Genomic DNA, 15,565 nt, shown 5'->3' with positions numbered 1-15,565 from the left:
TCTGGGGAGAATTGCATTGAATCTCAATTTTTAGACTAATTGCATTTTTAAAGAAAAATAATGAAAACGAACACTGTAAAATAAAGAATTGATCAAATCTGGGTTTCAAAGTGCTAAGGAGCATAGGAAAGGCATATTTATTAGCTTATGTGGACATGGATATTTGTCTGTTGTGGTGCATTCTGCACTCTCCAATTTTGTATTGCTGGACTTTGTCATCAGTCGATCTTGTGGTGACTAAAGCTGTTGCTTTTTATAATGAAATGCCATTATGTACAGTAGATCTCATATACGCTGGAAATACAGACTTCAGCATTATGTACATTTGTAAGCAGAAGGTTAAGCAGGATATTTAAATGGTGAACTAAAATGAGATCAAGGCTTAAAACCAAATTGCAGTGAGGTATGAGAGAGGTGGTAAGTGGACATTAATCACCATACAGACTTAATCAGGTTTTACGCACTCTTGGGGAAAACACCAAGACTCAGTCACATAGGGTCTGATCCTACCAACACTTATGCATGTAAATAACTTTACTCGTGGGAGTAGTCCCACTAATATTAAAAGTGTTTAAAAAGATCCAGACCATATTCTGCCTAAGCTAAAATAGCAACCACAGGATCATTTTGTCCTAAAGGGATTTGAGAGTATGAGTAGTTGTAACCTCACTCAAATCGTCACCTGACGCATGATAACACATATGTGGCCAGGGAGCATAAAGATCCATTTTTCCATGTTCTATCCCTTGCCGCAGTCTATTACTCTGACATCAAGACCACAGACAATCAGTTATTGCCAAAGACGGGTCTGCTAAAACCATGGAGCTAGTGCCTTCTCATGGGACTGAGCTCATTGTCTCAGGGACACATTTAGCAGTCACAAATCCCGGCTCAGAACACTAGCCCATCTCTACTCTTATTTCAGCACTTGCACAATGGACTTAAACTACTAAAATAAAAATTCCAAGTGGATAGCAACATTTCCATAGATACACAATTCACTGTGACAAGGCAGTTTTATTAGATGTTTGGAAATACTAATATGCTTCATCATTTAATTCTATTCCCCCAAATACAAAACCATACAACCCCAAACTCCAGCCCGGACCAAGTTTAACATCCTCTTTGGGATTGTCTCAAACAGTAGTAAAACAGATCCAACAACCAGGGTGAGTACAAGATGATCTAGCCTTGGCTGGGAGTGGAGGGGGCTGTGAGGGGAGAAGAGGTAGAAGTGGGGAAGTGAGGAATGGGGCAGATATTTCCATTGTTTATCTTTTCAAGGAGTAGCAAAATGAAAAATTTTACAACCCCTTAATTGTGATTGTAGAAGAGGGGCAGTGATGTAACTGTTCTCAGGGAACAATATTCTTATTTTGTGGGAGGAGGTGAGCCAAGATACTTAAGCTCTAGAGAACCTTTAGCACAGGAAGCTATTTATCATAACAAGCTTGGTTGATACTGCTCCCATACTGAACCAATTAGATTAGCCTATTTCGTCATACTTCATAACCTGGGATGATAGGTTTCCAAGCATGGTACAGTGCAGTAATTGAATTTTGATCAAACACACATGGCTCATAACCCTCTATGTGAAACTTTCAGAACAGTTCACAGCTTTTAAATATCCAGTCAACATGTTGCCAAAAGTACAGGATGTACTTGATGCAAGTGGGAAGGAGGAGAGAGAGTGTGCTGTAACTTGGTACAGCTGTAAAACAAACATTTTTTATTCTGATTCTGTTCCTACTTTTGCAAAGGAGCTAGGAGAAAGACAGCGAATGTCAAGTCAGTCACTTTTCATCCCAGCCCCCAAACCTACCAGATATACACTTACACTAGCACATGCTTTTAAATTCAAGATACTGTATGAGATACCAGGAATTGTGTCTGTTAGCATGATGTTCATTGCTCATGCTTACTTAACAAAATAACTGAAAAGTGGTGCACATCTTCCGCTTGATAGGGCTACAGTGGATGAGATCATGAAATGACAGCCCTGAAAGATAAAGATTCCTCCTTTCCCCGGCTTCTGCTATTGTCTATGCAATCCATACAGTGGGGTAGTCCTGCTCTCTTCAGACTATGCAGGGACAGTCAGTCACACAGACGTTGGTATCGGTCAGGTCCTTAGCAGACACTGGCTTCCCATTACATGTTTTCCGTACATCTTCCTCTCAGTAAATGCAAGGGATTTGAAAGAGGTCTCTAAAGAGAACAGAAAATAGTAACCATTTCATTCCCAATAATTTTTGGAACAAGATATTTACCATAAAATATGTCCAAAGCACAGTGGATCTGAACAGCAAAATGAACATTGCATGTTTTGGTACTTGTTAAAATAATACGTCTGATAAATACAAGTTACAGCTGCCACCTGGCCCACAACCATCCTAAGCATGCCAGGGCTTTTTAAAGCAGTGGTTCCCCAACCTACATGTTTTAGTAATAGCACATCACTGCCAACCTCTTCAGATGTGTGCACTCTACCTTGCCAGGGAGCTGGGGCTGCTTCAAACTCCCGTTTCATGCAATTCTGTACAACTGAAAGGGATACACTACTGATTCAGCTGAGAGCTTTGTTTATATTACGCTGATCCAAATGACCAAAAAAGATTGGGAATCTTCCACCTCACAGCCTTCTTACACACCTGTTTCGGAGCACAGGTGGGTAAGTGAAAAAAAGTTACAGCTTCCAAAGGGGAAAATGGTGCTTTCTAGATTTAACTAAAATGTGGACCCCACTTGGTCTTGACTTTGGGTCAGGCCCAGGTACAGTGACATAGTGCAACCACCAATGTAAGCTTTCTAAACTCAGAACAGAGTCCAAGAAAAAATGACTAACTGAAGCTGTTGCAGAGAAGAGGAGACAGAAAAAGAACTTAGTGTGCCACACGTCAAAACTGAGTCCAAGTTTCAGCTCAAGGCAAGGTTAAAAAACAGGCCTGTTATAATCCTCTTAAAGAGAGGATTTATACAGTAATTACAGTAATGGAAACTGATCTTTATAATTCTTATACCAGCTACAGAGCTGCTGTGTCATATGCATCTAAAAAGGCTGCTAGCTACTTTTCTCACAGACTGCAGATGCAAACTTGAGAACAGACCGTTCAAACCTACGGAGGCAGAACTATCAAAACAGAGCCTGGGCATGTCCAAGATCTAATTAGGCTCAGGGGCTAAAGATAAAAAATCCTAGAAGCTGGGAGTATGCTATTTTTTTCTGTTAAGATGGAGAGATGCTGTGCAATATATTTTAATTTCTTGTTCCTGGACTTTGTGGAACCAGGTTTTCCTTTCACACTGCGTAAACAGGTTTAGAATGCATTTGTTTTTATCTTTCCATTTCCTTTCCTTTGTTACAGCCTGAGGTCCACAGAGACAACACAATGGTAACAGCATCCTGTTCTGGCACAAATTCACCTCACATTCACACTCCTGTTAATCTCTGTTATGCGAGAAAGAACAAGAGTGCTAAATCTTTGCCTGTGTACTAAAGAGCAGCTTCAGCAGACATAGGAATTCAGCTATGGGGTTTGGTTCCACCTACAGGAAGCAGAAGGCAAAAAGAAAAATCATGCTCTCCAGCTTCTGCTGTACCTTATTCCTCAGGTCTAGAACCTGCAGCCAGGCTTGTTGAAGTCATCTATCCAGTGGCGGATTAATGATTTTGCCACTCCAAGGCCCTGAAATAATTGCCGCCCCTGGCCCCATATGAACTTGTTTTAGTTTTTTAACAAATTCGTTTGAACTAAAATGAATCTAAATATCGTTAAAATAATTGAACACTTATAAGTTTTATTATAAATAAAATTACAAGTACAGAGGACCCTCGCTTGAAAGCGCATCTGTATAGTGCGATTTCGCTTATAGTGCGGGACCGCGCATGGATCCAAAACTAAAAATGATTAATTTCTTCCTTTCGGTCATATTATTAATGTTTAGGATTCTCGTGAGTATGTTTACTACATGGCATCGCACTGTCATTGGTGGTTTCAATACGCACTATGATGGGTAGAATCACAGCGATTACAAAAATGCTGCTATTATAAATTTGCCACCCTAGGCCTAGGCCTTGTTGGCCTTGGCAATAATACACTGCTGCATCTATCCAGCCCAGTTCTCCTGACTTCATTCATGTAAAGGACTCTGACTGGGTGCCAGGTCATCTCTAAATACTAATGAATATAGTTCTGAAGAAGTCAAACTTCTCCAAAGTCCTTCAGAAATTGTGGAACAAGGTCCACAAGAGACTGGTATTTTTGACAGCTGATGCATGAATGAATAGGGTGTTACGTAGCACATAGATGGAAATATGCTTTAAAGTGGAAAAAATACTGATACAACCATGCTTGAAATATTATGGATCATTTTGGTCTTCTAATATCTGGTTAAACATTTTGGAGAAAATCACAAAGAAAGACAGCAACTTTGACTTAGGCTTTGTCTACACTGGAACCTGAATGACAAAACTTTTGTTGATTGGGGAATGAACCCCCTCCCCACGACAAAAGTTTTGCCAACAAAAAGCACCGGTGCGTCAGCTCTCCGGCTGACTAAGCTACCACTACTCGTTGTGAGTGGACATTTTTTGTTGGTGAGAGAGCTCTCTCCTGCCATCAAACAGCAGCTACACTGCACACCTTTTAGTGGCACGGCTGTACGGCACAGCTGTCTCATTAAAAAATGCGTAGTGTAGATGTGGCCTTAGAGTTTGGTAGGACTAGAAAGCATCACAGTGTAACAAAGACTGGCTTTGGGGCGGGGGCAAGGAGAACAGCAGCAGTTCCTGATTAAAACCTGATCTAACAAAACACTAAAACAGATGCTTAAAATTAAGCACTTTGATGGAATGGGGCCTATGTTACTTTTGTGGTTAATTGCCTCCTGCAAATGCTGGCTGAAAAGAAGATATCTGGCACATGACTGATGATTAAGATACATGCCCTTAGTGAGAGAAAAGGACTTGTGTAAAAAGCCTAAGTCCACAGGTGCATATAAATATAGGATGGACCTTTGCAACAAAGAAGAGAGCGTAAGAACTCAAAGTTACCAGACTGTACACACATATCTAAGATTAAAGAACTGTATTATAGCATAGTAGAGAAATATAATTGAATCATGTAATTAATTACAGTCACAATATATGCCTATAAGACAGCAGAAATGTATGGTTGCCTGTGCAACCTTATCTTTGACACTTCCCCAATTGAGTGTTTAAGCGCACAACTGTAATGTTCCCAACATCGTTTTGTGTATAGAATAGTGATAGAAATTGCAGCAGTGATAGAAATTGCAGCAACAGGAAGGGCAGTGGATCCAGAAATGGGCTAAATGAAGCTAAAAAAACATGAAAAGATGGAACATGTGAGAAGACTGAATACATAGAGCTGGGAAAGCAAATATAACCCAATATACTCTTGAGGAACAAAGGAAACAATAGTTGATGGGGTTACAACAGATGTTTTCCAAAAAAATCTGATAGAACATTTCAAACACAAAGATCTTCCTGCAGCTCTGAACAGTTTTACTGGGATGCTACAACAATACACCTTTGGAAACCATAAAACCTAGCATTCTAAGGTTTTATCGAGTACAGAAGTCAAAGCAGAGAACTGATATCTCTGTGTAGTAAGTGGAGAGAGAAAAAAGCAGCAGAGTCAACAAAACAGCATCAGGAGATATTAGCTATTTCCTCTGCCATTTAAATCATTGCAGTCCAATAGCAGTCAGAGAGTTTGCTCTTTAAAATGCTTTTAAAACAGTTTTCCTGGAAAACATGGTATGTGCATAGTATGAATTGGAATACAGGTTGATGTGCACAACTAATGCAGCCATGTCCTACTCACACACAAAACCACACAAACTACAGCACAATGTATTCTCTATTTTTATATAAAAATTTAAAATGTATATATTTTATATACATCCACCTTCTCTAATTTTCTTCCCACTGTACAAATCAATGCAACGTGCCCCAAAGTGATTTCTTTGATTAGGTACTACACTATGCTTCAATACTGCAGTGATGCATGCTGTAGACAGAAATAATGACAATGTTTATGGAGAATACATGGTCTGACTGGCATTCAGGTCATATGGGTTCAATTCCTGGCTCTGCCACACCTTCAGCAAAGTAGTGGCTTTCTGCCCTTAAGTTCCCCATCTGTAAAACAGCAGTAATATTTCACCTCACAGGGCTGCTGAGAGGATACGTTCATGCATGTCTGTGAAGCAGTCAGATACTGTGGTGTTGGTGGTTGAGTTGGGGCGGGAAAATAACTATCTAGATATATGATTAGGATTTTCATTGCCTTTCTCTACAGAGAGAGGCAAACCACCTATTGAGGGAAGAGCTCCAATCCTTTGAGAGGTTTGTTCTGAAACAGTGAGATCACTCAAAACTAGAGGAACAATAGGATGAGCAGCTTGACTTATGGGAGGATTCCACGGCATTCAGCAATTCAGAAAATCATGATAAACACTTAGATGCCTACTACTGCAGACAACTTGTCATGAATTCAGTGGTCTGGATTTACATCGTGCAAAGATGTTTTTACAGTCCTTATGGTAAACATTCAGTGTCTGACTCTTACAGCAGACGAAAATGCAGACCTCATTACTTCTCTAGTGATCCTGTCATTATCATGTGCCTGCTCAGTTAAGCCTTTCCAATTATTAGTATTGACCACACAGCTGAAGTCTAATCACATGAGGATGCATGTGTTGAGCCGCACAAGATAGTTCAAGCACAAAATGATGTGTTGGCAAAAGCTGGAGGAGGTATGTAACTCCTGTGATGTCTGTGACATTGTATGATTAAAATATGACATGTATATCATTGTTGCTACCACTGTTATACAATTGCAACAAATCTTATACGAAGCATATCATATTAACGTAACAATGGAAAAGTTACAACCTATCAAATCTGATTACCTTGTTTATATGTGTGTATCGTCTTTGTATCTGAAGTTATGAATATTGACTATGTACCAGTATTTCAAATGTGATTGTTCCACAGGTAACACCCACTAGGCAGTTTACATCCAGTCTAGCCATTACATTGTGAATGGACCATTCAAGTTGATGGCCCGTGAATGAGCACAATGGGCCATGGAAGCAGCTTATCCATGCCTGGTGTGCCTTCCTGTGGACGTTTTAGCCAGAATATGGGTAGTGGCTGCTTCTATGACTCACTGAAGCATGGAAGGACATGTGATAGCTCATTTGACTCTGGACTTCATCTTGTGCCTGTACTTTTCCACAAACTGCACTGAGGGCTTTGTTTGGGACAAGAAAATTCCCGTCACATGGGAGAAGGTATAAAAAACCCTGGAAGCATGTCCATTTTGCCTCTTTCCTGCTGTGATCTCTGGACTATGGACCTACACTAAAAGGAGCATTCCAATTAATGGACTGAGCAGCTTCCAATCTTTTGGAAATTAGCAGAGACTTTACAAGCCAGTGGTTTATTCCATCATTGCTTTAAACCTGATACAAAAACTCTGCAATGCTTGTATGTATTTGATAATAAAACAGAAAATACATTGACTCTATATAAATCCATGGTACACCCATATCTTGAATACTGCGTGCAGATGTGGTTGCCCCATCTTTAAAAACTATATTGGAATGGGGAAAATTACAGGGCAACAAAAATGATTTGGGGTATGGAACAACTTGCGTATGAAGAGAGATTAAGACTGGGACTTCAAACTTGGAAAAGAGACTACTAAGGGGGAATATGATAGAGGTCTATAAAATTATGATTGGTATGGAGAAAGTAAATAAATAAGAAAGTGTATTTACTCCTCATAACACAAGAACCAGGGGTCACCAAATGAAATTAATAGGCAGCAGGTTTAAAACAAACAAAAGGAAGTATTTCTTCACACAAAGCACAGTCAATCTGTGGAACTCTGCCAGAGGATGTTGAGAAGGCCAAGACTATAATAGCATTAAAAAAAGAACTAGATAAATTAATGGGGGATTGGCCCATCAATGGGTATTAGCCAGGATGGGCAGGGACAGTGTCTCTAGCATCTGTTTGCCAGAAGCTGAGAATGGACAACAGGATGGATCACTTGATGATTAACAGTTCTGTTCATTCCCTCTGAAGCACCTGGCATTGGTCACTGCTGGAAGACAGAATACTGGGCTAGATGGACTTTTAGTTTGACCGTATATGGCTGTTCTTATATTCTTTTGACCATTTTAATGCTCTCATCTTTCTTTTCTCTTATAAACAAGCCTTTAGATATTAGATACTGAAGGACTGGCAACAGTGTGATTACTGGGTAAGATCTGAGATTTATATTGACCTGGTCATGTGGCTGATCTCTTGGGATTGGAAGAACCATTTGTTCGATTAAATTAAATTGATTAAATTAAATAACCACTCATCATTAAGTCTAGTGTCTGGGTGAAAAACAAAGGCTGGGATATCTAAGGAGATTGCATTTCGAACTTCTCATTAACTAGAAGTTTACTTTTATTACTGGCCTGGTACAGATCTGTCTCATCTTATGCGCATTTAACATGCGCAATTTCAGCTTTACGCTGTCGGAAAAAACAAACAAACAAAAATAACAATTTTAATACTGTACCTGTAGCGCGGGCGATTCCACCCGCCATTGAACTCAATGTAATTTTGACTATACGCGGTTTTCGCTTTATGTGCTAACTGCGGAACGGAACCCCCGCGTAAGAAAAGAGACCTGTATATCTTATGGAAGAAGACCAGTTTGGGGTGGGTCTGCCCCATTTCTCAGCAGTTTGTCTTGAATCTGGTATTCTCAGCTGTGACCCAGTGAGACACGGTGACAATGTCAACTGCTGAAAGGCTGCATAGAAGCAGCATGTTTTGAGGAGGGATGTGAAGGAGAGGGACATAGTAAGAAGTGTCAGAGGAAAATAATCTGAAGAGAAGAGACAAATTAAAGTTGGCCAGAACTTTGAAGGCCTTTCTGTCTAGTCATCCTTGGGTGTAACATCACCACCATACATAGGCTCTTAAGTAGAGGAGAGAGAATACGAATTAGGTGGTACAATTGTACAATCCTGAGCAGTATGAAAAGGACAGAAACAATCACTCCATGTTTTGTTGCAGTTATATGAGGGGGAATAAAGAATGAAAACACTTTCAAGGCGGACAGACCTAAAATAGTACCTGTTTTTGCCGAGTATCCTCTGTACTGACAGATGCTCTTCCCTCTAAACTTTCTGTTCTTGGGAGTGGTGTAACAAAGACATGTACAAAGATTGTATATAAAGTGATGGACTTGCCGACATGTCAAATTTTCATCCATTTTAAGTTTTCACACAGAAATCAGCCTCAGCATCATTTAAAAGACAATAAAATGGAACACTGCAAGTAGTCTGGACATGCTAAATAACTGTGTTCTTGAACTGTACCTTTCTTAAATGTACTCAGTATAAATAATTTTAAGTCCAATTCATACATGCGTTACTTTTCTTACATGTGGCATATACTGATAGCACCTTGATTGCTTAAAAGTAAGGTTATGTTTATGCATGGTGTTTTTTTATACACTGCTACCTCAGTATAACGCCACCCAATACAACACGAATTTGGATATACCGCAGTAAAGCAGTGCTCCAGGGGTGCGGGGATGTGCACTCCGGTGGATCAAAGCAAGTTCAATATAACACGGTTTCACCTATAACGCGGTAAGATTTTTTTGGCTCCCAAGGACAGCATTATATCAAGGTAGAGGTGTACTTATCCTTAATTTAGGTTAAAAGAAAACTGAATAGCTGAAATGACACAAATTTTATATGAAATAGTGGTCTTTGGAAAATTCATACATCGCTTAAGAAAACATTGATAAGAAAATATTAAAATAGTTTTGAAAGTTGTATATAAATAAAAAATCCAGAAATGTTATGAGATAGATTATGGTAAAGACAATGTAATGTACATTTCTGGTCCAAATTAAAACAGTTTTTCTGTAATAAGTTTGTTTCAAATATACTAAATAGTTAAGGGAATGTTTAAATTAAACAGTATGAAGGTACTGACTATCAAACATCAACACTGAAGCTTCTCACTGTATCTTTCATGACATATTTTTGGTAAATCTTGGATGTCACACGGAAGTTTGGTAACAAAGCATTTTGTGAGATGCCCAGGATATATGTTTAATTAAAAAACAAGATGCCTTTGTCAACAAGGACCAAATAAAAGAAGAGTGCTAAGGACTTTATTGTGTAAGTTAGAGGGATAAATCCACATATCTATATTTTATTACATCTTCTATTTAACTAGTATAAAAAATTTGTACTTCTGACATATTCTGTTTCATTAAAACATAGGTACGTATGTTTGGTAAGAACTGTTTTGAAAAAGATGGCGCACAGGTGATGGTTAAAACAGTAATAAAGTTGATATCTGACCATGAAAGTCAACAAGTTTGATTTTTTTTTTTTTGAGACTGAAGGTATAATATAGGCAAAATAAACAGGTTCTATTCTAACTTTGATGCATAATGTCTACTGTGCCTGTTGAATAAGGCTGTTCTATTTATGGCATTACATTTTTCTATCCCATCCCCAGCTGCTGATTATCATTATTAAACTGTGAGCCAAATCAGGCAAGCTCACTGAAATTTGTTCTTTACCTTTATGGAAACCCCCTTTAAATTAATAGGATTGCAAAGGATATAAATCCTCTCAGATTTTGGACGAATCTTTTTAAAATCAGGCTCTTAAGTCTTTTTTCTGACTTTTCAAAAAAATAAAGATGTCCATTTCATAACTGTTACAGAGACCTTACAATCCTGGAAACAGTGACACAGGTTTTAGACACAGGATGATATCCTATGCCTCCTGAAATCAATTTCAAAACTCCCACTGACTTCAACAGTGCCAAAATTTTTCCCCAGATGCTTTGCCTGTTACTAACTCACATTGAAAGATAAAACATTGGCAGTGAAAATTATGAATATCTGCATAACTCACAAGTAGCACAGCCCAGAAGTCATGAGCTACGTGTTCACAGAAATGGAGCAGTCACACAGAAGAGACTTCAAAAATAAGCACTTCTGATGTGAAGTCTTGCGCTTGATGACATTTCTCTAATATCTTTACCAGCTTTTTTCAATACACAACATTTAATAGCAGTTACATAATTCTAATAAAGTGTCATTAATATAAATCAGTTATCAGGAATTTCAGTGGACTACTGAATCCAATCAATCAAAATGCACCTGTGTGTACATGACACTTCCTGCCAGTCTTAAGGATACATCTGTGTTTTTCTGAATGTCTCATTGGTAATACTCAGCCTGGTAAGCCTTGCTCCATAGTAATCTATAATGTAACTAGAGCCATCAGAAGGTCCAACGATCTAGAAAAAAGAAAACAGGAGATTTTCCAATATTAATTAAAATGTACACACTTTTTGTGCTTATATCTCAATTATTGTTAATTTGTCCATCACAAAATTAATCATGCTCAATTTACAAAATATAAACTAGATTCATTTTGAAGTTGTGCTGCAGTTTAACCATTTTAGTGAGTACTCTCTTTGAACCAAGACTTCCCTAGGGCTTCTAATCAACCAAATTACAGTGGTGAATGAGCTGCTAGACTCTGGCCTTAGACTGAACCAATCAGGATTTGAGCCACAGCAGGCTGCCTTTTAGAAGATCTTGCTGACAGATGGATGAGCCCCAGAAAACGTCTCCATTTCTGTAATAAGGGAAGATAGATGGGAGAAAGAAACTGAGATGATGGCAGCTATTTTGGGAATGTGAAACTGGTAAGGAATGGGGTCAAAGAAGAGCTTCTCTGGGATTTTTCTGCAGTTGATAAATGGAGGTAGAGGGCCCAAGGAAATGAAGAACAAGATGAGAAAAGTGTGTGTGTGTGTGGGGGGGAGGGGGGCGTTAAGAACTGTCCTCAACTGTTCCTATCTCTAATAGGAGGCAAGGCTACTGATAAAGTTTTAGAGCATATATAATTTAAAAAACCTGAAAAACCCTAACGTAACATATATTCTTTTATAAAACACCTGCATGTTTTAAGTTATGAATTGAATTTTTTTCCATTCCTGGCCTTCTCTTATGCTAAGGTTGCAAGCTGTAGCTAATGGGAGTTGATTTCTGAAACGTGAACAGTATCAGAAGAAGGAGAATGAACCTAGAATCTTCTTCCCTTAAAATTGTAATGTCCAAAAGTGAAAAAATAGCCCATAGGGAGGCAGCATGGTCTACAGAATAGAACAGAGGGCTGGGAGTCACGAAACGATGTGTTCTTTTGCTAGCTCTTCCACCATGTAATCTTAGGCAAATTGCTTCACCTCTGCATAATTGAGGACATTTGAATTCCATGAAGATGGACATAGCATAAGAACCTGAATAAAGACAGAATAGGCCCTAGAATGTCAATCTTTTGATGGCCGTTTTCAGAGTAAAGCCCTGTTACTTCAGTTGCTTTATTCTTGACCTTTTTGGCACTCCTCCTCTCCCTCTATCCTTCATTCTTTGCACCAATGGACAATTGATGCCTTTTGTTGATGAAGGTTTCTCTGCTTTGTGGGAACATCGTTGTGTCTGATTTGATTATTGTTGTCTTCCAGATTTTTAGAATATTTTGATGGTGCTTGAATGCCTCAGAGTCAATTAATTAAAATTCAACTTGTACTGTGTGACAAAATTATTATGTATCAAGCTATTCACCCTTGCTAGTTGGTGCTTTCTTGAGCAATCCCTTACAGAATGGTGGTTGTTACAGGTTGAGAGACGTCTCAACTGACTTTGAGAAGCAGGCCAATGAGACAACACCATTTTCCCCTTAACATGTTACAAAGCTTCCCCCCACTCTCTCTGCACCACAAAAATCAGCTCAGATGGCAGAACTAAACCAAACTCCCTTCAATCCTCCTTTAATGCCTTCTTGATGGACCAGCAGGTATTGACTTTATCTCCTTCAGAAACACAGGAATTTAACCTTCTTCAGGAAAGTTGATGGTGTCTCTGTGCATACAGCTAATTATAGAGGGTTCTGAGGGAAGAAGGAGAAAGGCAAGTTCAAACTGCTTCTGAGCAGAAGCACCACATGCCAAAATCCCATACTGAATATTTACAACTAGGTGACACTAATAAGCAACACATGCTCCATGTTTTGCTCGGACTAGCACCGGGAAAGAAACACTAAGTTCATCCCCTAGTATGTCTGTGACTGAATGCATCCCTATATTCACACCCTACACACCATAGTAATAATCTTTGTACAAAGTATGCCTTGTATGATTGTAACCGTCTGTACCCCTCTGTTCACCTCTTTCATAGGTCTATGATAAATCTTGTACAAAGCATAATGTCATACAAACATGGCAGCTAAAGAACAGTGGTTTAATGTACATATACAACCATCTGGTTTAGAATTTTTAACACAGAAGACCATGCAAATGACATAGAATGCACGTGTCTTTGTGGCTACAGTGATGAAGTTAAACAGCAAATGCTCAGCTGGGCTTTAGTTCAGTCCAATTAGTTTACCAATAACTACTAAGGTAATAACTTCAGCATTGCAGGTTTTATCTTTGCAGATCTGTATTAGAAAAGACTATGCAAGTTTATTCTAAATTTTCTTTACAAATACAGTAGCATGAACCACAGACAAACTGTTCTTTCTTCTCCCATTAGTCCATACACAACGTTTGAGATGATGACCCAAAGAAAAAACATTGCTATCCCATGGAGGAGTAGGAATTGTTTTGGGTTGAGGGAGATGAGATAAATTAAACAGTGTGGGAAATAAGTGTACGTAAAGGTCTATGATCAACTGGAATAAATATTCTATCAAATAAAGATAAGTTATTTTAGCCTATTGTGGCCACAACTTATAGTGGCCTTACAAAACAGATTGTATGATGGTGTGTGAATTTGTGCCTTCCTATTAAGATGCAACGAAAGTTTATGACTGACAATACATTCTGTATATTTTAGCACAGGAGAGAGAAGTTACAATATTCTCTTTGGCCAGTCAACTACAAGAGTTAACTACGTTCTTGGTCACCTTCCTCCCCAGTGTACATGATTCCATCATTGTGACACTGATGATTTGCCTCAGGAAAGTGTTCATGAGAAAAAGCACATACTGAGGTAAAACTACCAACCGCACGAAAAGCAAAATTGAACAAAAAAATTGTGTTTAATTATTCTGGATGTGACTGATTTAAAAAAGATAGTTGGAAATCAAACCCCCTCAACAAATTCTTCTAAATAGACCCATTCTGGAATAGAGAAACTCCGGCAGCTTTGTAAGGCCACAAGAGATCACCCCCAGTTGAAGGCCTTAACCTTCAGGAATCCTAAAAAGATCCCTCTCAATTAATGTATGTCATCTTGTTGCGAATATAGGTAAAATAGCAACATCAACTTTCTCCCTCTCAACCCCGCAGTCCCTGAAGTCATGGGGTAGGCGCAGCAGATGATCATATGTAAACTTGCAATTGAATTTTATTTATTTCAAAATATTAAATATCGAAATTGGACATCATGTGCACCACAGTGCAAAACACAAAACGCATGTGTTATGCCTTCTTCTTTCTCACTCTTCTATAATACCTCTTGTGTTAGAAACACTGACCAAACTGTTCCTAAACTCACCTTTTGATTGAAGGGGGGAGGTGTGTTTCTGATGTTTACAGAACACCAGTTACAACAGTATTTCCCTTTCCACTCTGGAGAACATGGAGCAGGGAAGCCGGACCATGACTGTGGAGATCTATGCTTACCATATACTGTTTTGCGAACAGAAGTGCTGGATATATCCATTTGTTTTAACTTTCAAAATGGTACACAACATCCAGCACATTCTGGTCTGCAAAGCAAGCATGTGGTTGGATTCCTGAAGTTTAGGAAGTAAATGCAGAAGCTTTACAAGCCACCTGGGACATTTTTAGTGTTTACTATTCGGCATTGTCACTGCCTCCTTTCTCCTGGTCTCCAGTAACTTGCTGTGTTTGTACAAAGAAATACTAACTATAATCCAGACTTCTGTAGCACCACTGGTCACCATTTCAGAGGTTGGTTAATCTGAGAAATCAGAACCTGGATTTTAATGTGTATGACAGAAAATTCTCTTGAAGCCAAAAACAGACTGGCCCCTTTTTTTGGGCTTTATCAGACTTTTAATAAACAAAAAATTGATTTGTATCCTAGTTTGAAAGTGTCAACTTACCTGCATTGAAATGAGAATGAAATCAATTAGGCTACCAATTCCACAAAACCCTACAGTGCAGAACTTTAACAAACCTAGAAAGGAAAATAAGACTTAATTACAGCCTTAAGCAAATCTCTATAAAGTTTATGGAACTTTACAGTTTCCAGGTGCATAGGCGTTTCCCCCCCATCTACCCCTTGCCCCTCAACAGAACATTTTAGCATGCGAGTGAAATTAACACAAGAATATTTTCATTATCAGAAAGTCTTTGTCTTTACATTTATGCACCAACCTGTAAAGAAACTTGCTTAGTTTAAAAGATTTAAGCACAAAATGATTTTAATAGACACAATTCTGAGAAAAGGAAGAG

The 15,565-nt window shown here is 38.7% G+C and overlaps 1 protein-coding gene across 1 annotated transcript in view; it reads right to left on the bottom strand.

The window, feature by feature from the left end:
• Positions 1-997: 997 nt before the first annotated feature.
• The window catches only part of TM2D1 (TM2 domain containing 1), a 35,528-nt gene continuing 20,960 nt past the window's right edge, over positions 998-15,565 (bottom strand). Inside the window, exons 5-7 of the mRNA XM_050962077.1 lie at positions 15,214-15,287; positions 11,232-11,371; positions 998-2,208 (exon numbers count right to left, since the gene is read on the bottom strand). Coding sequence (XP_050818034.1) covers positions 11,261-11,371; positions 15,214-15,287 — 185 coding nt within the window. The 3' untranslated portion in view covers positions 998-2,208; positions 11,232-11,260. The remainder of the gene's footprint in view (positions 2,209-11,231; positions 11,372-15,213; positions 15,288-15,565) is intronic.

This window comes from Gopherus flavomarginatus, chromosome 7 (genome assembly GCF_025201925.1).
Source record: "Gopherus flavomarginatus isolate rGopFla2 chromosome 7, rGopFla2.mat.asm, whole genome shotgun sequence".
Lineage (NCBI taxonomy): Eukaryota > Metazoa > Chordata > Testudines > Testudinidae > Gopherus > Gopherus flavomarginatus.
This window is presented reverse-complemented; position numbering and strand designations above follow the sequence as displayed.